General features: G+C 46.6%; 1 protein-coding gene across 4 annotated transcripts; it reads left to right on the top strand.

Annotated features, from left to right (window-relative positions):
* The first annotated feature begins 90 nt into the window (after window positions 1–90).
* DRC3 (dynein regulatory complex subunit 3) lies at window positions 91–21,318 on the top strand. Of its 4 annotated transcripts, XM_053366201.1 has the most exons (13): window positions 91–199; window positions 3,029–3,253; window positions 3,936–4,052; window positions 5,004–5,170; window positions 8,178–8,324; window positions 9,736–9,855; window positions 12,436–12,548; window positions 13,625–13,799; window positions 15,534–15,665; window positions 16,457–16,527; window positions 17,852–17,975; window positions 18,145–18,276; window positions 20,950–21,318. In XM_053366201.1, exons 2-13 carry the CDS (start codon window positions 3,094–3,096, stop codon window positions 21,055–21,057), a joined length of 1,566 nt encoding a protein of 521 aa, XP_053222176.1. In that variant the 5' UTR covers window positions 91–199; window positions 3,029–3,093; the 3' UTR covers window positions 21,058–21,318. The 4 variants fall into 4 exon arrangements, with proteins under 4 accessions (XP_053222176.1, XP_053222173.1, XP_053222175.1 ...); XM_053366198.1 differs by lacking the exons at window positions 12,436–12,548; window positions 13,625–13,799; XM_053366200.1 differs by lacking the exons at window positions 91–199; window positions 12,436–12,548; window positions 13,625–13,799 and adding an exon at window positions 717–1,312.
* The last annotated feature ends 2,567 nt before the right edge of the window (window positions 21,319–23,885 follow it).

The raw sequence follows: 23,885 nt of genomic DNA, 5'->3' as shown, positions 1-23,885 counted from the left end.
GGTTGCTTGCCGCTGTCGCCGGCCGACCAGCGTCACACGTGATGACGGAAGCCCGGTGGGCCGGCGCGAGAAGCGCGACCTGCCCCTAGCAACGGCCGCGGCATCCCTAGCAACGGGGCCTAACCCGAGCTTTTAACCTTCGGGGAGGCTGGAGGAAGGCGGCTGTGGGTTCAGTGTGAGCTGGTCAAGTGACGCGCTGGTAACCTGCTGAGCAATTCGGGGCTGGGTGGGGTTTCGGTGGCTCTGGAAGTGGGAGTGGGCATGGGATGTTCTGGGATAGGATGTCTAGATACGATACGATACGATAAGATAATCTTTATTGTCATTGTCCCATACAGAACAACGAAATTGAAAAAAATCTACATCAGACATTCAGAAACCAACGAGCCTGCTATCCCAGCTATCCCAGCCTGGTTAGCCCCCTAAAAATACAATATACTCCCACAGAGACTACTTTACACTGCATTTAAAACCAAAATTGCATTTGGAGAGAAACTGTTTCTCAGGCGGCTAGTCCCAGTCTTTATAACCCTGTACCTTCTTCCAGAAGGCAGAAGCTGAAAGAGATCATTTCCGGGGTGCGCACTATCCTGCACTATCTCTGCAGCTTTCTTATGGCACCTGGAAGCATAGATTTGATCCAAGGTGGGAAGAGTGCACCCAATTATTCTCTCCGCAGTCTTTACACGTGGTGTTGTTGCTGTTGTTGTTTGCTGTCCTACAGCTTTCATGTTTGTATGACAGACGGGAGTTCTATCAGTGCAGCTGTAAGAATGGCAGGTCGAAGTTCCACTTTCGATTCAACCTCTGTGGGAGCCAAGCCAGCATCTTGCTTCCATCAGCGCCCAGCTGGGGGGGGGAGCAGAGCTATTCCAGCTCCAGACTGACAGGTGGGAGGGTGTCTGAAGTGGACCCCCTCCCTTAGTAGGTGATCAGTAGGGAAGGACTGTGGCAGCACGTCTGCCTTGCAAGCAGAAGGGCCCACATTCAGTCCCCGATGGCATCTCCAGGGAGCCTGGCCACCTTTGTTCTGGCAAAATATGGGTCGGGGTGATTTTATTTTATTTTAATCTGATTGTGATGTGACTTCAAAGCAATCTATTACACTCTATTCCAGCCTAACAGGATGGCCCCTCTGGAATTTGTCACAAGCACATGCAGATACACATGAATTTGTAAATTTCTCTGTGCTTGGCCACCCAAAGCTCAAATACATGACCTGTCTCACACCCTTTCAAACACATGCATTTGGAGAGGATCCCTAACTTGACAGAGAGAAAGAGAGAAGACCTGAAATACAGGACAAAAAACCGTATCAATACAGGACGTAGCATTTTACATTGAAATACAGGACAATCCTGCATTATACAGGACAGGTGGCAACCCTAGCTAGGTAAGGCTGGGAGAGACTCCTGCCTGAAATTCTGAAGAGCTGTTGCCAGTCAGTGTAGACAGTACTGAGCTAGATGGACCTCTCCTCCATGGGAGATTTTAAAACAGAGATTTTAAATCTTTGGCTGGCCATCTGCCATAGATTCTTTAGCTGAGGTTCCTGCATTGTGGTGGGTTGGACTTGACCTTTGAGGTCCCTTCCAACTCTACAATTCTTTCATTCCATGACTCGGTGTAAGGCAGCTAACTGTGGTCCACCTCCTCCTCCTCCTCCAAAACTGTCTACAGTTCTGGTTGCCTCAGCTCAACAAGATTATTGTTGAGCCCCTAGGAAAGGTTCAGGAAAGGCCCAACAAAATGATCAAGGGGATGGAGAAACTCCCTAATGAGGCAAGGTTGCAGTACTTGGGACTTCTTAGTTCAGAGAAAAGGTGAGTAAGACAGTAGTTTGTTATGCGTGGCATGGAGAAAGCAGACGGAAGAAAGTTTTTCTGCCTCTCTCATGACCCTAGAACTCATGGATATCCAATGAAGCTCAATGTTGGAAGATTCAGGACAGGAAAGAGAAAGTGCTTCTTCATGCAATGCATAGTTAAACTATGGAATTTGCTTCCGCTGGAGGCAGTGAAGGCCAGCAACCTAGATGGCTTTAAAGGACAAATTCATGAAGGAGAAGGCTATCAGTGGTTACAAGCCACAATGGCTACTCTCTGCCTCCACGGTTGGAGGCAATAATGTATTTGAATAGCAGTTGCTTGGGACAACAGGACAAGAGAATGCTATTGTGCTCAGTTCCTTCTTGCTGGTTTCCCACAGGCATCAGATTGGCCACTGTGAGAACAGGATGTTGGACTAGATGGGCCATTGGCCTGATCCAGCAAGCTCTTCTTAGGTTCTTGCTGCTGCCACCACTGCTTATTAACTTGCTGTCACCCTTTGGGCTCAACCCACACTGCCACCCAAAGCAAGAGACCAAAGTGTGCAGAGGCTGCTAGTCGTCCTTGCTCTTGGCACCATTCATACACTTTGAAAGGGAATCAGCATGAACTGCAAAGAGCTGGAGCAGCAGGGACAGGGGTCATCTCGCCCACCGGATTGGCACTAGGATGCCAACTCTTGACAGAAGCTGTGAAGTTCAGAGGGCGGGCCTGGAAGCAATAGCCTTCCTTCATTGCTTGTCCGCAGTGCCTTATTTTTAGTGGTAGAGTGCTGCTGAATATGGAGGTTCTTTTTACTTGTCATCAAAGAAATGAAAAACCATCTGACATTTAGAAGACATCTGAAGGCAGCCCTGTTTAGGGAAGTCTTTAATGACTGATGTTTTAATGTATTTTTCATCTTTTGTTGGAAGCTGCCCAGAGTGGCTGGGAAAACACAGCCGAATGGGTGGGGTATAAATAAGTTGTTGTTGTTGTTGTTGTTGTTGTTGACATGTCCTCCATGCTTTATCCCTTTCTTCACACAAAGCTGCCGTACCATCTCCATATATAAGAAGAATGAGGCGCCAGCTGGGGATATGCATAGATGAGTGGATAGTTTGGTGGACTGTATGTTGGTGTGGTAGGTGGGCATTATGCGGACAGCTCCCAGAAGCTCCTACTATGTGAATGAGGCATTATGTGTCATTCTGTTTCAGTGTCTGCGACAGGCCAGGGCAATCCATTTGAGTTCTAATCTTGGGGGGCACGTCTTCTGCTCAAGATGAGTCGACTGTATGATAGCATAGAGCCCAATGTAATCGATGACGAGATGCTGCAGAAGGCCGTCGAGGAGCAAGGACCTCAAGAGGAAGCAGGCCTCCTGGCCAAAAAAGAAGGCATCAATTTCAAAGATGTCTTGGCGCTGCAGCTTGATTTTAGAAGTAAGGATCAGAATACAAAACAGGGAGTTTTTTTAAAAAAAGAAAGATCAAGGCTCTTTTACTACAAAGTCCTTGCAACATGGAGATTTGCCATGTGGACAGTCAGTGGTTGAACATCTGCTTTTAGGCAGGATTGTGAAGATACTTGAACTAATCTCTGCTCCTCCAGCTTCATCACCCTCTGCCATCTATCAGTCTCCTGCTCTCCCATACCTCTCCCTTTTATCTGCTCCTCCCACTTATGCCAAGGGATGGGCAAATCCCATGAATTCCAGTATCTCAGATTTCCTATCTTAAGTTTAGGTTGCCCCATTTCCACATAAGGTAGTATGGTGCAGAGCTTTTTAAAAATAAAGTCTGCACAAAACATTGTTGCTGTGTGCATTTCTCCTCATATATAATGCATTTTTGATACACAGTTTCCCCTAATGTAATGCATTTTTGTGGGCACTCTTTCCTAATTTACACTTTTTTGGTTTGAGACCTGCATTGCAAAACTGGGAGAAGTGCAAGTTTCATAGGGTAGGCAGATTTTGTTTCACATATTGGTTTGGGAAGTGTGAATTAAGTAGGTTAGCTTTAAAAGGAAAGCTGAATAACTTTCTTCCCTATCTCTACATATGGTGGGAACTGCCACCCAGAACAGCTGCATGATTCTACTTCTCCCTTCCTGTGGCTTCAGATATCCTGAAGATTGACAACCTCTGGCAGTTCAAGAACCTGACAAAATTGCAGTTGGACAACAACATCATTGAGAAGATTGAGGCACTGGATACTCTGGTTCATCTGGTCTGGCTGGGTAAGATGGTTGCATTCAGGGTCACAACTAATGCTGTGAAATTTTTGTGTAGGAATTAAGAGCAACCTTCACTTCATTCCAGCTGGTGGTTGCACCCTGGTGTATTTTGGAAGTGATTTCCATGTTGGAATTGTATCATGTGTGAAGCAGCCCCCAATATGCTACTCCAGACAAGGTCCTGAAGCTTCCTTGGCTACCCTTCCCCTCCCAGGTTGACATTAGTTGGGTTTGACCGCAAATTCTATTTGAGTGTTGATCAGGAATTTTGCCTGTGCAGGATAGGGACTGGTGTCATAGGGTGGCATTCAACTAAGGTTTACTCAGAATAGACCCACTGAAATTAATGAACGCCAATTAATTTCAATAGGTCCACACTGAGTAAAGCCTAGTTGAATAGAACCTGTAAACTCTGAAGATAATAATTCCATACCAGCCATCAAATGGCAACTAGAATGAAGATGGCATTTGAGACTGCCTGATGAGAGACGGTTTTTGTTCCCAGCCAAACTGACCTCCACTTTGTTTCCACTCCAGTCCCTTGAAAAGGCAGAATGACCTCATCAATTTGCCTTTTGTTAGAAGAAGGCCGAACAACATTCTCTTCAGAGTCTTCCCTCTTACTCATATTTGTTAGATATATGATTTCCTGTTGGAGGAAAAACAGAACCAGGATAGAAAATAATGTTTTTTTCTGAAACCTATATGCATTTGAAACATTCTAGTTAGAACAGTGGTTCTCAAAATGTAGGGCAACTCCCCTTGGAGAAGAGGCACATAGGATACTTAAAAGGGGACAAGAAGTTCCAGGGAGGGCGAAGTCACCTCCTACCTATTGATTCCAACAGAGAGAGAAAAACCTGATTCTGTGAATAGGAAAGAGTTCCCTAAGAGGATTTGAATGGTTTCCTTCTCAGAGCTCTTGCCTCCCACGTTCTTTTTCTGCTCCCCCAGATTTGTCCTTCAACAATATTGAAGTCATTGAAGGCTTAGATGCGCTCGTTAAATTGCAAGATCTTAGTCTGTACAACAACAGGATTTCTAAGATCGAGAATCTGGACACGCTCCAAGAACTTCAAGTCTTCTCTATAGGAAATAATAACATACAAACTCTGGAAAATGTAAGAGTTTAATTAATAAAGCCGCATAAAGTCTCTAGTGGCAATCCTGTGTACTCTCGCTTGGTAGTTACTCTCTTCTGAACTCAGTGGTGCTTACTTCTAAGTAGACATATGGAGGCTGAAGCTGCTTCTTTTCTTTGTCCGCCAACACCTCTCTGGCAGAGATGGTTTCTTCCATTTCATGGCCGAGGATCTGAAGCTTAGAGAATGACATACCTATGGCCATCTAGTGAGTCGCTGTTGGAGCAGGATTTTTTATATTTTTTTTCTTCATCTACTGTAAATCTCCTGTTGTAATCGCTAGAAAACATCTGTGCTCAGTGTACAATCGGAGCGAACTCATTCACCCAGTGCCAGTATTTATGTTGCCAAAACAGCACCATCTACACCCAAGAAGAAGGAATAAGCAAGCACTGAAGGAACCCCTCTAGAGGTTTGCAGCAGGACAAAAAAGGGTGGTTAGAAAGATAAACCCCGAAGAGGGTGGATGTGTGCAAAACATCTCAGTAAAACTGATTGTGCTCATTGGCCACAGAATGCTTACTGGTGATGAAGATGGATAGAAAACAGGGTGACTATGGAATAGAGTATCCAGAAAAAGGGCATGGCTGGCATGAATTCTGTACTGCAGCACTTCTTGCAGTAGCCACATTGATATATACTGTTTTACAGTATTCAACATCACTGTCAGTAGGCTAGCATTTTATCCCCTTGTTGCAGACTGGAAAAAGCTGGGTATCAATATTTTAAATGAATATAACTCTCCTGTGTGGACTGAAACCATGCCCCTAGGGCACACCCAATGCTTGTTTGTAGCTGCATATTTACAAGGAGAGCAAAATCAGCCAAGGGGGTGTTCAGTCTGTCTTCAAAGCTCTTGGCTTGACATTTAGCAGTCCTCCATTGAAACTACTAGCCTAACAAATTAAATTCCAGTAACTTCACTAGGCCCAAATAACATCTGGTGCCAGTAGTAGTCATGGTTTATCCAAAACAGCACTGTCCACCTCCCTATTGCCTCTTAGGTACCCTGTTCTAATCATAACACAGTGCAGTAAAGAGGAAGAAGTAATTAAAGAATGCAACAAAGGAGAAGGAGCAAACAGGATTTGTAGGCAACTGTCTGCCAGTAAACAGGGACCGGAGGGGCTGAGAATGGGCTTCGAGAGGCTAAAATTTGTGAACGGTGAACCAAGTCTCCTTCCTTTTTCTTCTTTAAAAGCATCCCACTGTTTTTATTCCTATCACACAATGCATGGTGCCTTAACAGAGTTACATAAGCAACGTAAAACACAGATAAATCTTCCCTACTACCCACCTCATAACTTCTTATTGTTATTATTATTTATTAAATTTCTACGCCACCCTTCATCCGAAGATCATATGGCAGTTAAGAATCTAAAAACACAAACCACAATAACAAGCAAAAGCAAAAGCCCCTACAGACAGCTTAAAAGGCCATAGATTGTTAGCCAAAGGCCTGGGAGAAGAGGAATGATTTTGCCTGGCACCTAAAGAGATGTTATGAAGGTGCCAGGCAAACCTCCCTGGAGGGAGCATTCCACAAGCGGGGAGCCACCACAGAAAAGGCCCGTTCTTGTGTTGCAGCCCTAAGAACTTCTCATGGACAGAGAACAGCCTCAGATGATGACTGCGGGGGAAACTACAGAGCAGAAAGCAGGGGAAAAAAATGTATGAGAAAATTTCTCCCAACATCCAGAACATGGGAAGCCTCCCTGAAATTATTTTATTTGGATTGTATAATTGGTTTTATTATTTGTGCTTTAATGTGGCAAGATTCAATCTGGTTTGTTATAAATTTTGAAAGTCTTTAATTGAAAATGAATAATAACAACAACAACAGCAGCAACAAATTATTTACAAAAAAGATGATGACTGCAGGGTCCAGGTAGGCTCATATGGTGAGAGATGATCTAAAATAGAAATTACAGCAGTAGATAGGGAGAGGGAAAGAAAGTCAAGAGCAGAGAGACAGCAGTGTGGGCAGATGTTATTACACATACTTATCACTTGGTTACAGTTGGAAATGAGGATTTTATTGATAGATGGATTTCATTTATAACCCACTTTTTTTCCTCCAAGGAGCTTGAAGTGGCACACATGGTTCCCCCCCCCCCCGTTTTATCCCCCACAACATCCCTGCAAGTGCCAGGCCTAAGGGAGTCACCCAGTGAGTTTCATGGCTGAGGGGGGATTTGAACCCTGGCCTGCTGGGTCTGACACTCTAACCACAACACCACACTGCCTCTCCAAGGGGTTGAAGGAGTTGACCGTAACCCCCACTGAATACCTGTGGTGGTGATCTTTCACCCCCTGGTGAAGTGTGTGTAGGCGGGGGGGAAGGGTGTTCATGGAGGCTGTTCCATGCTCAAAAGGAGAAGGGGAAATGGGGGAAATTGTTTTCCATATTAAATCTTACCTCTTAGTGAATTCCACTGATGTGGTATCCCTTTAACTTCTGAGCAGACACACATAGGATTTCACTGTAAGACAGTAAAAATGCATTTTCCTGTGGTTTTAGACTAGTAAACTGCATGAGGATGCCCTTCCCAGAACCCGGATAGATGTGATGCTTGCAGCTTGCTGGGGGGTGGGGTTCCCTCACAACCTATGGCATAACTGCAACTGTGCAGCAAAGATCCTTGCTTTTAATGGTTCCGTCTGTTGGAATGGATCTGCTTTCAGAAAGAAACCAGTACTCAGGTTTTTTTGGTCCATAAGTTACAATGTGTGCTGTGTGCATCAGCGTGTAATAATTTATTTTTACTGGGTTCATTTGTATTTTGAACCAGGGGGCCACCAACCACAAGAGATACCTCAGCAGGATCTCATTCTCATTCAGTAAAAAGTCTAAGAGTCTGCAGATGTTTAATGACTCCCAGTTTGACATTTTCCGACAAAGAACACCCCCTTTCCTCTTGTTCATCTTTTACGAAAATCTCAATTTTCCCCATAAATATTTTGTCCTTATGTCACCTTGCCGCAGGTGATCTATCTCAGGAAGTTCCAAAACCTGCGCACGTTGAACCTCACCGGGAACCCAGTGTGTGAAAACGAAGTATATTCCGCATTCATTGCCGCTTATCTCCCCGACCTTGTGTACCTGGATTTTAGACTGGTAGATGACAACTCGGTAAGGATGGAAAAGTTCAGCCCCTTATCTCTTGCTATTTTAGATTTCCTATCCACCCCGGGTGCCAGAAAACTGGTGGGGCTGCCTCCTCACTCTTCTCCCCGCAGGTGCCTGCCTTGGGATTTGACAGCCCTTATTCTAAGCAGTAGGGACACGGGTGGCGCTGTGGGTTAAACCACAGAGCCTAGGGCTTGCCAATCAGAAGGTTGGCGGTTCGAATCCCCGCAAGGGGGTGAGCTCCCGTTGCTCCGTCCCTGCTCCTGCCAACCTAGCAGTTCGAAAGCACATCAAAGTGCAAGTAGATAAATAGGTACCGCTCTGGTGGGAAGGTAAACAGCGTTTCTGTGCACTGCTCTGGTTCGCCAGAAGCGGCTTAGTCATGCTGGCCACATGACCCGGAAGCTGTACGCCAGCTCCCTTGGCCAATAAAGCAAGATGAGCGCCGCAACCCCAGAGTCGGTCACAACTGGACCTAACGGTCAGGGGTCCCTTTACCTTTACGTTTTTATTCCAAGCAGTGGCATAGGAAGAGGGATGCAGCGGATGCAGGTGTCATCCTTGAGGGGGGTGACAAAAGGGCAAAAATATGAGTTTTTAAAATAAAAAACAAAAAAATTGGGCTCATGGAACTTTTTTGGGCTCATAACAAGCACAACGAAATGCAGCTGGCACTGGGCGCTACACCATGGGGGCTGGCACTTACCGCGGGGCCTGCAGCGTGCCCGAGCCATGCCTCTCTCCTGGGAGTGATGGGGTTGCTTGGGCACCTGCAGACTCTGCACTGCTTAAAACAGCAGCATGGGGCTTGCGTCTGCCCACCGCCTCTCCCTCAGCTGCCCCACAGCTGAGGGGGAGGCAGTGGAGAGGCTTTGCGCAGTGGGCCCTGCACTGGCTCGCCCCGCGCCCATTGGCAGCTTGCTCCGCCCCCAGGTGCAGGGTGTGTGCACTGCCCTGGGCACCCGAGCGGCTAGCTATGCCATTGATTCTTTTAAAAAAAATTAGTATAAATTTCAACACAGTAATTTTAACAAAATACATCATCCACATTGTCCCCCCCTCCATTTCCCCCCCCCCAGACAGAAAACCCACCCTCCCACCCCAGACTTCCCTCAGCTCCTTTCTCTGGTTTCTCAACACATCTTTCTATCTGCATGTTATAAAATTGTAAAGATCCTCAAATTATCTATCTATGTATTATAATAAAGAGTTTGTGAATGTTTATTCAAAACCTGCCAAAGAGTCCAGTTCATTTTGTTGCCTCTTCAAATATTTCTTAAAATGTTCCCATTCATCTTTAAAGTCACAGTTATCCTTATCATGTAGTTTGTGTGTCAATTATGCCAATTCCGCATAGTCCATCGGTTGCTACGCCATTGATTCTAAGCCGCCTATCTCCGTTTTCTTTTCCCAGCGAGAGATGGCCCTGATAAAATACCAGTATGCCATCGAGGAGATGAGACATGGGGAAACTCTGGCCATGGCCAAGCAGCAGGTTCTGGATGCCCAACAGAAACAGGTGGAATATCACAAGGTATGTTTCTTTTGGGCTATCTGTAGAATCATAGAGTTGTAGTCCAACCCCCTGCAAAGCAGGAATGTAGATCGCAGGGATGTTGAGAGAACCCAACAGATACTGGATTCTCTTTCAGCCTCCTGAATAGGTGTTGGTCTCTGAACACTGATATATGAAATAAGAACCAGTAAGAAAACAGTTGTGGATTCAACAGACACAAAGTGGGAAGCTAAACCAAACAGTTTATACAAAACAGTTCATACATGAGAACAGGTCTTCTCTGCAGTGGCTCCCCATCTGTGGAATGCTTTCCCCAGGGAAGTTTGTCTAGCGCCTTCATTATACACCTTTAGGCGCCAGGCAAAAACGTTCCTTTTTAACCAGGCCTTTCGTTGACCTGATTGACATCCTATATCCTTTTAAAATGCGGCTCTTTTTTTGGAGGGGAGGGTGTTATTGGGTTATTGTTTTTATTTTGATTTGATATATTGCGATCTTTTCTGTGAACTCCCCTGAGACCTCTGGGTATATAAATTCAATTAAATAATTGATTAATGGCTTGAAAGAGGTTGTCTCCTGAGAGCTAACCAAAGTGAGGAAAAGGTTCTGTAATTTTGGAGCCATTTTTGATAGGGCTCAGCTCCTTGCTGTTAATATTATCAGTTTCTACCTTGTTGACAAGACTTCAGTTGACAAGAGGGAATCGTAGGGAGATTTACAGATGTCTGGATGTCTTGACCCCCACTTGGGCAGGTGTTTAGCTGAGAACAGGAACCTCCTAGAGGGGAGATGGAAGAGACTGAGTGTGCGGTTCAAGGCCTGGAGACTCCCTTTAAGGGAAGAGGCAGGGGCTGAGGTGGCAGGGGCTGGGGCAGAGAGCGATCTAAAAGGCTTCATTTGAACTCCACACCCGTTTGAACTTCTCTTCTGTTCATTTGAAGCTCTCCAACCTCTGGTTTTACCTATGTATGTATGTATGTTTTTTTGTCTCATATTGCCTCCCACCTTTCCTCCAGGGAGCTCAAGGTGGCGTACATAGTTCTCCCTCCACTCCCCAATTTTTAACCCACAGCAACCCTGTGAGGTAGGTTAGGCTGAGAGGCAGCGACTGGCCCAAAGTCACCCAGTGAGCTTCATGGCCAAGTGGGGATTTGAACCCTGGTCTCCCAGCTGCTAGACGGACACTCTAACCACTATACAGTGGTACCTCAGGTTACATACGCTTCAGGTTACATACACTTCAGGTTACAGACTCCGCTAACCCAGAAATAGTGCTTCATGTTAAGAACTTTGCTTCAGGATGAGAACAGAAATCATGTTCTGGCGGTGCGGCGGCAGCGGGAGGCCCCATTAGCTAAAGTGGTGCTTCAGGTTAAGAACAGTTTCAGGTTAAGAACGAGTTACAGATAGGTAGCCGTGTTGGTCTGCCATAGTCAAAACAAAAAAAATTTTTTTTCCTTCCAGTAGCACCTTAAAGACCAACTAAGTTAGTTCTTGGTATGAGCTTTCGTGTGCATGCACACTTCTTCAGATACACCGAAACAGAGCTTCAGAGTATCTGAAGAAGTGTGCATGCACACGAAAGCTCATACCAAGAACTAACTTAGTTGGTCTTTAAGGTGCTACTGGAAGGAAAAAAATTTTTTTTGTTTAGGTTAAGAACGGACCTCCAGAACGAATTAAGTACTTAACCCGAGGTACCACTGTACCACATTGGCTCTATTGTCCTCAAATGACCAGCTCTCAAGGTCACTATGGTCTGCTGAGGGTTCATGCTGTGAAAGAATACATTGTTTATTTTGTTATTTTTGGAAAACAGGTGGTTCTTTTCGTAAATATTCCACAATATGCATTTCTTCGTTGTGTTAACTGGCCTGCTATTTATTTTAAGGGACCCCGGCCCTTTCATTATTCTTCTTAGCATCTCCCAGAACCATCTGAATTTAAGGCATAAGATTCTCCCCATTTCCTTTGGGCAACTATCTTTTTCTGATTCCCTGTCATTGATTGGTTGGATGCAGAGGAATGGTGGGAGGAACCAGCTGGGGAACCCCCAAGGGAAGAAGACCCAGAGTCCAGGGAGTAGTGGTGGGACTACAGTGAGTGGTCAAAGGGAGAAGACAGGGAGTAGGATGTGTCAGAAGCTGAAGAGGTAACAGAGCTTAGTGAGCAGGGAGAGTCTGTGACAGAGAGAAGCCCAGAATCAGAGGCAGAAGCTGAAGCAGGAGAGGAGAGAGACCAAGAGGCAGAGATGAGTCAGGCTGGGGAAGAGTCACGGGTGTCTCCCTCTTCTGCTGTGACAAGCTCCCCTCCCAGAACCAGAAGAGGCATGAAAAGGGTGGAGGAGAGGTTGCCTTCATGCATGTGCAGTCTCCAATTGCTGTGGGAAAGCCCTGGAGGGAAGGGAACCTAGACGCTTGTGGGGAGACAGGGACCTTTAGTCTTGGCAACTGCTTCATGGGGGCAAGATCTGAGTTGCTGTGCTCATTAGGCCTGACACGCCTGTGCTAATGAAGAGTTAACTCTGGCTAGCTTGGTGCGATGGACTGCCAGCTCACTCCTGTTCTTTCCCTTCTGCCTCCTTGCTTCGCTCTCCAGCGCGCTTATGTGGAGTATCTGAACGGAAGCTTCCTCTTTGACAGCATGTTTGCAGACGATCCTGAAGCAGCCAAACTGCTCTACCTCCCTGGAGTGCCAGAGCTACTGGAGATATATCCTTTTTAAAAACAACACCACCACACAACTTTTTTTTTAATTTTAACAGTTTTTATACACACATCATACAGTATCCATTGCTCATTTCTTTTCCTAAGACTTCCCAATCCATCTCTCTGTGGCACGCTAGGGGAATCCTGATCTGCTGCACATCCTGATATTTCACCCATTATCATTTCAAGTCTTCCTTTTTTGATGTTATCTGCTGCTCATATGTTAACCCCTACTTGTAGGTTAAATTGTATTTCGTACCCTCTAAGATAATCTCCCAAACACCTCCATTCTTCTCTTAACTAATCCTTACTCTTTAGTTTCGCGATCATGGTTACTAATTCTATGTATTCTATCAATTTGTTCTACCAAATTTCCTTAGTGAGTATCTCTTCCTCCACATATACTATTCAAGCTGAAGCGGTTTCATACAGAAAGATATTGAGTGCCTTTTTTGGAATGGCATCACCTATTATCCCTAATAGAAAGGCCTCTGGTCTTTTGGGAAATGTGAGTTTTTGGGGGGGGAATTAATTCTGTGCGGAACATTTCCCAATACTCTCTAGTGTATTTACACAACTTCCACATATGAATCGGGGTTCCCTCCACCTTGTGGCATTTCCAGCATAAATTAGACCCTTTTAAATACATTTTCACTAATGTGCTGGGTGTCAAGTACGTCATCTTTTGTAGGTTTTCCTTAATAAGATAACAGGCAGAGAAATTCTTTGTTTTGGCCCATGATTTTTCCCTTCTGGACAATTCTATGTTGTAACCAATGTCTATGGCCCATTTTGTCATTGTCACCTTTGCCATTTCATCTTTGGTCTCCCACGCCAGTAACAAGTTTTATGAATTTTTGAGATACATCCTTTCTGCTTTGGGACAGAACTGGTGACAAACCTTGAGAATGGGATGTTCTCTGGAGTGGGGTTTCTTGTTTGTTATGAGGGCTACTGTGAGTCATAGTGATCTCCAACAACAGGAGGCAATAGCCCAAACAAGACAGTGGAAGCAGACACAAGCCTTTTTCTTTCCTTTTTCAAACACAACTCAGTACTCTCCTTGACTCCGACTTCACATACAAGACTAAATTTGTGGCCATTTGCGAGAACCTGTTTGAGTACGGCTTGAAGCAATACGAGAAGCGAGAGGCCGAGGTTGCCCTCTTCTATGAGTGCCTCAACGAAGCCCTGGAAGAGAACCATCAGCAGTGTTCCAAAATCCTGCACGACTTTGAAGAGAAGAATCACGGGGTACACAAGGGACCTTGGGCCAGGGATGGGGAATGCAGTTGGACTCACAACTCCCATCAGCCCCAGTGAGCACAAGGCGGATGATGGGAGTTGGAGTCCCACAACCTCCAGAGGACCATAGGTTTGCCACTTTAAGTGATTACAAAACCGAGCCATCTTTGATGAAAACCGGGATCACTCCACTGCAGCCATTTAGTTCTGATTTTTTACAGGTCAATACTGTAAAGGTAAAGGTAAAGGTACCCCTGACCATTAGGTCCAGTCACGGATGACTCTGGGGTTGCGCGCTCATCTCGCTCTATAGGCCGAGAGAGCCGGCGTTTGTCCGACAGCTTCCAGGTCATGTGGCCAGCATGACTAAGCCGCTTCTGGCGAACCAGAGCAGCGCACGGAAACGCCATTTACCTTCGCGCCGGAGCAGTACCTATTTACCTACTTGCACTTTGACGTGCTTTCGAACTGCTAGGTGGGCAGGAGCTGGGACCGAACAACGGGAGCTCATTCCGTCGCGGGGATTCGAACTGCAGACCTTCCGATTGGCAAGCCCTAGGCTCTGTGGTTTAGACCACAGCGCCACCCGCGTCACTGGTCAATACTGTAGCAAGGGCTTAAACCTCTCGGGCAGGCAAAGTGACCAGGGAGTCAGCCCCACAGTCTGATGAGGAAGCTACATCCTCGAGATGGGATGTTACTTCTTAATCCTTCTTGCTATGCTTGACCTACCTCACAGGATTGTTGTGAAGACTTAATGGGGGGGTCATGTATACCATCCTGAACTGCTGGGGGACAGTGGGGAGGCAGGATAGAATGTCCTTAGTAACTGGTTCCCCGTGACTGTGCAAAGGATCACATCCTGAAAGTACCATCAGGTGCTGACTTAAACCAAGGCAGCAAACTGTTTAAATTGATGTATTTTGTTTTCAATTGTACCTAATCCTAAACACTTTTAGCTAGATTTCAGTCGGTCAAAGCACACTATACCCCAGGGCTCACGTTCCGGGCCCCTGCACACGTGAGATGTACGCTAAGTGGGAGCCTGAAGAGGCCTTGTGGCTTGTGTAGAAACCCTTCCCAGGCCCATGGTCACATTGAGGAACTCTTTATAAACTTCAGAAGGAACGTCTGGCTTTCATAAAATACAGTTTGAAAATCCCTGTGGGAACTTTTGTCAGGAGCTCGGCCTACACTCGAGTAGGACCCTGGCAGAGACACATGCCCGATTGGCATGTTCTCTCCCTCCTGGTCGATCGTTGGGGAGCTTCAAAAGCTTTCTTCAGCCTGAACATGACAGCGACCAATGCCAACCGACACCGGCACACTTAGGGATCCACAGAGTCTTTGCAGCTTGCGCCAGAGACCTCAGCAACTCAGCATTTTGGCTAATCTACTTTATTTACATATAAATACACATGGAGCACTGCAACATGGCTCCCTCTCTCTCTAGCATCAGACAGCAAAGAGAAAAAGAACAAGGACAATAGTCCCACTTCACAGAACACAGTAACACAAACATCCTGTCTCTGTAACTTCCCACTTCAGAACATACACCGTCATGTGAAAGACAACAATCCTATGACTGTAATCACGGAGCAGGAATTCTAACAACTTAGTCACTGCTTCACATTCCCATTGTGTGCACCAGAGTATCACCACCACCACCACTAATGAATAAAATGAATTATTTCTGCCACGGGGCAACAGCTGCTAACCTTCTGTCTCTTGCTGAGCACACAGGTGATAGATACGATTCAGAACCTCAGCGACAACCAAGTTATAGAGATCAAACTGGCTGAATACAACTATGAAATCACAAAGCTCTCAGACATGCTGATGACTGAGGAGATGCTGCTGGTTGATCAGCTGGAGGTATGAACCTGGCAGAGCTGGACGTTTGGGTGTTGGGGACTCCAAGGCTGGATTACTGCACTGCACTCTGCGTGGGGCCTCCCTGTGCTGGATCAGAAGCTGCAGTTAGCGTGGTTGCAGACAGGAGACCTGCGCTGGTTTTGCCTATTTGATGCCAGCCCAAGTTCAAGGTGTTGCTGCTAGTGCAAAAAGCCATTAACAGCGTGGGAGCAGTTTACTTGCAGGATCACTTTCCCCCATATGTACCTGCTCAACCACTTGGATCTGCGGAACTGGCACTGTTAAAGGTGTCATGTAATACCTGTTCCACACTTGTAAGAAATCAATGTTTTGGTGTGATGGCAGCTTTGGAACTTCCTGCTGGTTGGCATCAGGCAGGTGCCTTCACCATATTCTTTTTGGAGTCTACTTAAAACATTTTTATTTAGGTGAGCCTGTCCGGACATGTGGAAGTTACATGTGCTTTATGTCTTTTTAGCTAAAACTAATTTTAACCATCTTTTGAATGTTTTTAAATGCCTGCTGCAACCTGGTTTTTGCTGAGAATCTTAATGCTTCGTTTTCTATTTTTGTAAACCGCTGTGAGTTTTTCTTACAGTAAAGCATTATCTATATATACATTTGGTTAACTACATTAATAACAATAAATAAATAAAATAGTCAGCAAAAATGACAGGAAAGTAGATTCCCCTGTGTGTTTCAGGCCCGATTTCCAAAACTTGTGGCAGTCAAACTGTTTTGAGTCGAACTCAGTTTTGCCCTCTAATTTCCCTTTTTCTTTTCTTGCTAAGGAAGTGATAAAGGATTTCGAAAGGAACATCGCTGACCTGGTGTCGAACTTTATAGAAAACGAACAAGGAATATATCCTTTTGCTGTCGCTTGCGCAGAGCTGCAAATTGTGGCGGGCGCTTTGCTTCCGATCAACAGAGCTGGCTTGTCCACACTGTATGGCATTCGATTGCTTCTCATTACTCTGTGGTAGGGCCAGGATTGATTTCAGTTTTGGAAGCATTTCTCAGGCCCCTAAGAACCGCAGGGCTTTCCTCTCCATTCACTCTTTGTGCCAAGACCTATCTGAAGAGCTGCTGCGGTATAATACTCAATGTAATAGCAGCATTTGCACCTAAAATCCTGCACCTAAAATTTTAGCTTTCCCAGAGGACAACCCTGAGAAACAAGGGTGGTAAGCCTCTACACTTCCACCCCATAAAGGAAGTTCTGTTGCCCCGGGACCACTCCTGCCAACCAGAAGTACAAGAAGCTTGGAAACGGGGGCTGGGGTGTCCAAGCATCATCCCTGGGGAGTGCATTTAACTCAAGGACCTTTGTTGGGCCATGAAGGGCTGAGTCCTTGCTGTCACAATGAACACAAACTGAGGCTGGGTGCACATTCCCATGTACTCCGCATCCAGTGGGCTCCCACCACTGGTTTGGGAATCAGTGCACTCACGATGTCAGTCATGATCCATGTCTCTCCTGGACCTACCCTGTCACATCTTAAGAAATATTGAATGGATCTACACTCATGGTTTTTAATGCTAAAAATGAGTTTTAAAATGGTTCTGATAATCATATAGCCACGTGACGTTCTTCTTAAACGTTAATAATGCATTATTAAAATGTGATACCATAGAGTGCTGCAGAGCTGTTGTTGTTTAGTCGTTTAGTCGTGTCCGACTCTTCGTGACCCCATGGACCAGAGCACGCCAGGCACTCCTGTCATCTCCATGGAGTTTTCTTGGCAGGGATACTGGAGTGGCTTGCCGGTTCCTCATCCAGGTGGATCATGTTTGGTCAAAACTCTCCACTATGACCTGTCCATCTTGGGTAGCCCTGCATGGCATACCTCCTAGCAGAGCTCTCCCTTTCCAGAAACTGGGTAGACCTTGCAGAAAAGGAAGCAGAGGAGAAACAAATATCTTGATGTTTTAGAACATGTTTAATATCGTTCAAATGACGTTTAAAAAGTGAGTGTAGATCCAGACACTTTTTTGATGCGTTCTTCCTCCCAATCCAGCTTAGATCCGAATTGAGAGAAATGTTTTTTAAGCTGGCAATGTGTGCACGGCCTTAGTTTCCATCCTCTCGGTCAGCCTTCCCTGCCTCCTTTTGTTCAAACACTGGGCAGTAGGAAAGAGCTGCTGAGAGCCATCCCTGTTCTTTGCTTCTTAAACTTTTCTCCTACGATGGCTCAGTGCCGGGATCTAGAGAACCAGCACCATGAGAAGCTCCTGGAGATATCCGTCAACACACTGGAGAAAATAGTGAAGAGCGAGTTTGATGAGGAGATGCCAGATGACGTTCGTATGGTGAGATCCTCCTCCTCCTCCTCCTCCTCCTCCTCCCCTTTTGCCATTAAGACCAGAACAGGCAAAACCCGCTTGGCGTGACTCATCAGTAAGAGATGACCCTTCCTGGGATGGTGGTTTGTCTACAGCCAAAATAAATGGCCCTCCTCTCACCTGGTTTCCTTCCTAGCTTTTTGTGGACAAAGACACCATTGTCAATGCCGTCAATGCCTCTCACGACATTCACCTCCTGAAGATTGACAACCGAGAAGACGAAATTATCACTAAAGCCAATGGCTGGGCTTCCACACTGGTTGAGAAGGTAAGTGAAGATTCCCATTGTCCCTCTGCAGGAGGCCTTCTCACAGAAGGAAATAACCAGCATTAAGGACATGAGCACTTTCATCTTATTGTTAACAAGGTAGCTGGTGGCAGAGAGCCAGTGTGGTGTAGTGGTTAAGAGCGGTAGTCACGTAATCTGGGGAACTGGGTTCGCGTCTCCGCTTCTCCACATGCAGCTGCTGGGTGACCTTGGGGCAGTCACACTTCTATGAAGTCTCTCAGCCCCACTCGCCTCACAGAGTGTTTGTTGTGGGGGAGGAAGGGAAAGGAGATTGTTAGCCGCTTTGAGACTGCTGAAGGGGAGTGAAAGGCGGGATATCAAATCCAAACTCTTCATATTGGGGAGGGGGGGTTGGGGCAGTTGCCCCGGGTGTAAAATTGTTAGGGGCACAAATTTCAACACTGAGCTCTGTTGAAAATGGCTTCTCTATACAAACCAGGAAGTGACCTCTCCAGACGACAACTCTTTTTTTCTTATCCCTGTTGTCAGCGCTGCCCAAGGTCCCAGCTCACACAAGACCAACGCTGCTTCTTCCTCAAGTTAAAAAGTCTTTATTGAAGTTCAGTTTCATTTCCAGACGCGCAGCGCGCAACGCTACGTCTATGCCTTAGACCGTAGAAGTCCCATCTGAATCTCCTCCCCCCTGACACCAGCTTAAGACTCTAGCCTTACTCCACCTCTTCCTCTGTTCCTTCTTTCTCTGGGTCCTCCTGCTAGTCGGAGCCTCAGCCCTCCTAGATTCTTCTGACGCTGAGTCCGCCGACTCTTCTCCCCCCCTCTTTCGGGCTTTAGGACCTGGCTCCCAATCCGGGTTTTCTGCTGTCCCGCGCTCCTCCACATTTGAACTTGGCGCGCGCGCGCAGCCTCCCACTTTCCTTCTGACCGTTACACTTGTGTCACTGCTCCCTCTTTTGGGGAGGCTAGCTGGACCTGGCCTTCCCTCCGTTTCCCCACTCCCCGATGGAGGAGAAGCTGGTCCTGACTCATGTGACTCTTCCCCCCCACTGTGCTCTGGTGGGGGAACTGGTCCTAATCCTCCGCTACTCCTTTGGGACTCCCCTCTGGTTCCTTGTTTATGGATCGTACCCCCTGGGACTCGCCTCGCCCTTACCATAGGCGCCCCCTCCTGGGAATCTTCTGATTCGCTGGAGAAGCTCATGGAATCTCTCGGGCCACTGTCATATTCCCCTACGCTCCCCTCTGATTCCTCTCCTCCGCTCTCTATTTGCTCTCTCCCCTGCTCTTCTGCTCCTGAGCCTCTGACACCTGTGTTTGCAATCTTCTGGGTGATGGGGACGTTGTTAAGACAATTGAATGTGCATGCATACTCAGTCCATTTCCTTCCCTCCCAGCCCTCTGTGTGGCCCTGGGCACTGGTAACCCATGCTATGCCACTGTTGGGTGGGGTTGGCTGCAGTGGTGCAGCTAGGACTGGACCTCAGGGCCAATGTCTAGAGTCCTGCAGCTCAGGCCACCTCCCAAAAAAGGGTCACTCAGAGTGGCAGGTGATGGGGGCAGTGGCAAACAGGCCCGGCATGGACAAACTGGGCCTTACCAGGGGTTGCCCTAGGGATCATTTCCTTCTTATTACAGAAAATGTTGTAAATCAGTGGCCAGCTGGTCATCCAGTCATGTGCATGGTTTCAGATTCTCATTTTATTATTTTAAAATATTTTACGTTCTGCACCAAAATGGTGCTTTTATTCCCAAATTCACATCAGGGCAGCGGACGTAAACCCCATTTTATTCCTTTAGGCATGATGAGGCTATGGTTTAAGTTTTAAATGCAAAGCCAATGTGTTCTTAAATCAGGGTTGGAAACTAAAAAAACCCCACAAAAACCACCACACAGCAGGAACGTAGCAGCAGTTGTAAAGCGGGGGGAGGGGGGAAGAGAAATGGTAACAGCTGAAATAATACCCTTGGCCATCTAAAGCAAGGGAGTGGGTGGGCAGCGCTGTACATCCAGTAAATTTAGGGCCTAAAAGTACCTAGCTGCACCACTGTACCTAAAAGTACCTAGCTGTCTACCTACAGAGAGGAACTAAGATAGTGAGGGAAGTCACATCTTAGTGATCTGGCTCTTCAGGTTTCAAGCATTTGCCTTGAATGGACAAGCACTGAAATCCCCTTCGAGGTCCTGCACACAATCTGGTTCACATACAGTAGAATGCTAGGCCATGGTTTATTAAACCTTGCCCAGCAGCTGAACTATAGTTTGTTTACAGCCAACAAACCATGATATGAAAACCCTGGTTTTCGTTGGCTTATGAACCTGGGTTTGTTTTAACCATGGATTGGCATTATGTGCAAACCCAACATCCTTCCTGAACCATGGTTTGTTTTAACATTCCCCCCAGGCACTCAACAAGCTACAAAGGCACGAGACCATAGCTGTCAACGTTTCCCTTTTATGAAGGGAAATTCCTTTATTCTGAATAGGATTCCTTGCAAGAAAAGGGAAAAGTTGACAGCTATGCACGAGGCAAGCACAGCTAGGGGGAAAAAACTCCCAAAACAAAACACTTTGCAGAAACAAGCCATGATTTGTTTGACCGTCTGTGGGGCGATCTATGGCTAACTTGTGGTCTGTTAAACAAACCACGGCTTAGCGCTAAGTGTGAACTGGACCAACTGTTTCAATCCCTGCAGGTTCACAAGACTGAAATTCAAAGAAACCGAAGTCGTGTGTTGGAAATTAACCAATACGTTGACCATCTACGCAGTGAGCTGGACAACATGGACATTCTGGAGACATAGCTGGCTTTCGACACTGAACTGCCCCTGCCCCCCATTTGGGGATCTGTGACTTTCTGCTTGGGAAGTGAATCCGCCCGGAGGTCTCCTACCTACTGAAAAGACACCCTAAAAATATTCCTTCCCTACTGGAAGGAATCCTCTGCCCCTCCAACATTTGACGATCAAAATGAGTAGACTAAAGCAGACAGTGAGGCATTTAAAAACAAAAGGAGTTGACTTAAATTGGTGCCTTGTAGTTATAAAGCAATTATACAGGAATTGGGTCAGTTCCATCTTTTGCATTAATTTCAATTACATAGGTAGTTGAACCTACAAAAATTGTAGGCTAATGAACAAATTTAAACCCTGATTAGAGGACCCAATTAGCATTGGTGCGCTGTCTAAAAATTGGTTGGCTCTGACATTGATTGGACCCTCATTTCACAGCATGAATGGTACCCTTAGAGATGGGGCAAGTGACTGGCCAGTGGTGAAAGGCCCAAGAAAAGGGGAGATGGTCTACTCAGGGAGGGCAGAACATTTGCACTGCGCAGAGGAGCCTCTCCCCAGGGCAGAACATTTCCAGATACGGTTCTTGGGCTTATGTGGGGGCCTGTGCCAGCCCACTGAGCTTTACTGGTGCTCCATTTGGAGTGAAAGGATGACCTGGAACACATTGACACTCCTTTGGCAGCTGGGCATCTCGGGAAAATCAGGATTAGCATGCATGCTGTGGTTTAGGAAGCGTGTTCGATGCATTCTTGCATAATGTATACAAAGGGAGAGCCTTCCTGTACTGGGGCTCCAAGCCCATCCCTGAGTAGAATCTCTCTCCATAAGATGCTCAGTTGTTAAGTGGGACCAAATCTAGGCTCCTACAAAGGACATTCTCCACCTTCAGAAGGCAGATAACCAGCAGACAAAATAGGTAATAAGACCAGGAAACAATGTGAAGGAGGCTGCTTCAGGTGGCCAAAGTTCCCCTCCGTGAACAAAGAAAATGGATATGTCAGGCTACTGGCCGAGACTTCTCCTTGACATGCTAGCTTTCTGTGTGCAAGGAAGTTTGTTTCAAGATGAAGGAGCCCTTGGGAGAATGAGGGAGCTGGCCAAGGTACCACATATGGCCCCCACAAAACAGCTCACATCTTAAAACCGAGTCCAAGGCATTGCCAGAGATGGTTTAGTACTCCTGTTAGTTAAGGTTTGTTCCTATTTAAATTTTCCAGCCTTGCACCTGTGCCGTGAATGTAAAAGGTAAAGAACCACAATTTTCCTTTCCACACCAACAGAGGAAATAAAGGGTGGTTGCAGCTATTTTCAACCCAGGCCAATTTGTAGGGGTGTGGAGTGCTTCTAACTTTTCATGTGGTTGACAGCCAACAAGGGGTACCGCTGTGTCTCCTGAAAAGCTCAGAATTCCCTCCCCAATGAAGAAGCAGACTGCAGAACAGCTGGGCAGAATCACAGCCCCATTTTTTTAGGGGGGACCTTGGACTTTCTCCTTAAAAATCGTATCATCCTCGTTGTCATGTGCTTGGACTTTGCCATTATTTCTGTAAAATTCCCATTCGTTTTCCTAAAGGCAGGTGCATTCATCAACCAGTGGACAAAGCTGATAACCCCCAGGTCTGAGAATGGCCAGAACCTACAGGGTCTTGACCCCAGCAGTGATGCTAGGCTGCCTTGGCCGGCCCCATCCACATAGTCCTGCTCTCTCACTACATTCTCTTATAGGTCAACCTAAGCCTAAAAATCAGGTTCAGACCAGCTTTGCCTACAATGGTCTTTACCCAGATTAGCTCTCCAGGGATCCAGCTCTGCAACTCAAAATCTTTTCGCTTTAGCTGAACATGGAGCAGCTGCAAAGCAAATGTTTGGGCCAGAGAGCTCTGGCACTGAAACCAACTCCTTTTAAACAAACAGATGCACACACGCACACACAAATCCATACTGCATGTAGAGGCACCAAACAGGAATATTTAATCAAACTGTAAGGGAGGGGAGAAGAATGCATTTTTCTCTGCTGGGTACACAAAGGGGTGAAAACAACCACCATAGCAGGCTCTGGCTTTCTTGGAGACACAGAGGCCTGCTATGAAACTATGGGAGGACATGCAATGGTTAGGGGAATATAGTGAGGTTTAACTCTGGTTCTGGCCTAGGTTCCAGCCCCCTCCAACTGCAGATAACTTGCTGCTGCAGCTTACTGCAGGGAGAAGGGGGAGGCAGCGAGGAGGACAGGACAGTGCAAATGCACCAAATTAGCATCATACCACCTTTGCTATAAAAGCAGCTGTGATTCGCCTGCTGAGAGGTCAAATAGGTGCCTACGCCCCTCCATGCTGTCCAAAGTACCCAGCAGCAGTTTCACATCTTCACCCCTTGTGCAACGGAGGCTCCCAAGACCCCACTTAATTCCAAACGGTGGAGCACTGATGCCCACAGCGCAAGCCATTCTCGTTTGGAGAGAAGCAAAGGGATCGACTGCTCTCTCTTGGTTTGCCAGGAGTCCCTAGTGAGCCACCAGCTTGGGTTAAGAGGTGAGGCTGTGCCACACTGCCCACCACTGACTGGTCCAGATTCCAATCAAGTTGGGTGGTGGGCAGCATCAACCCAGCCGAAATGAACACCCTGCAGCAGCTGTGCTCGAGAGGCTTGCCTCCCCGTGGAAAAGGTGCATCCTGCTGGAAAACTCAAACTGGGCTGCTGCTGGTAAGACAGGGAATCAAGAATAGGGGCCACAATGGTACAAAATAGCCGCAGCTGGACGGTGCTTGTCATTTCCAGGAATGAACGGATTTCCTCCTGGGAATTCACAACTTGGGGGCATCCAGCCTGGAGGGGCT

The sequence above is a fragment of the Podarcis raffonei genome, chromosome 14 (assembly GCF_027172205.1).
Source record: "Podarcis raffonei isolate rPodRaf1 chromosome 14, rPodRaf1.pri, whole genome shotgun sequence".
NCBI lineage: Eukaryota > Metazoa > Chordata > Lepidosauria > Squamata > Lacertidae > Podarcis > Podarcis raffonei.
Note: the sequence above shows the minus strand (reverse complement) of the source record. Positions and strands in the feature narration are given on the sequence as shown.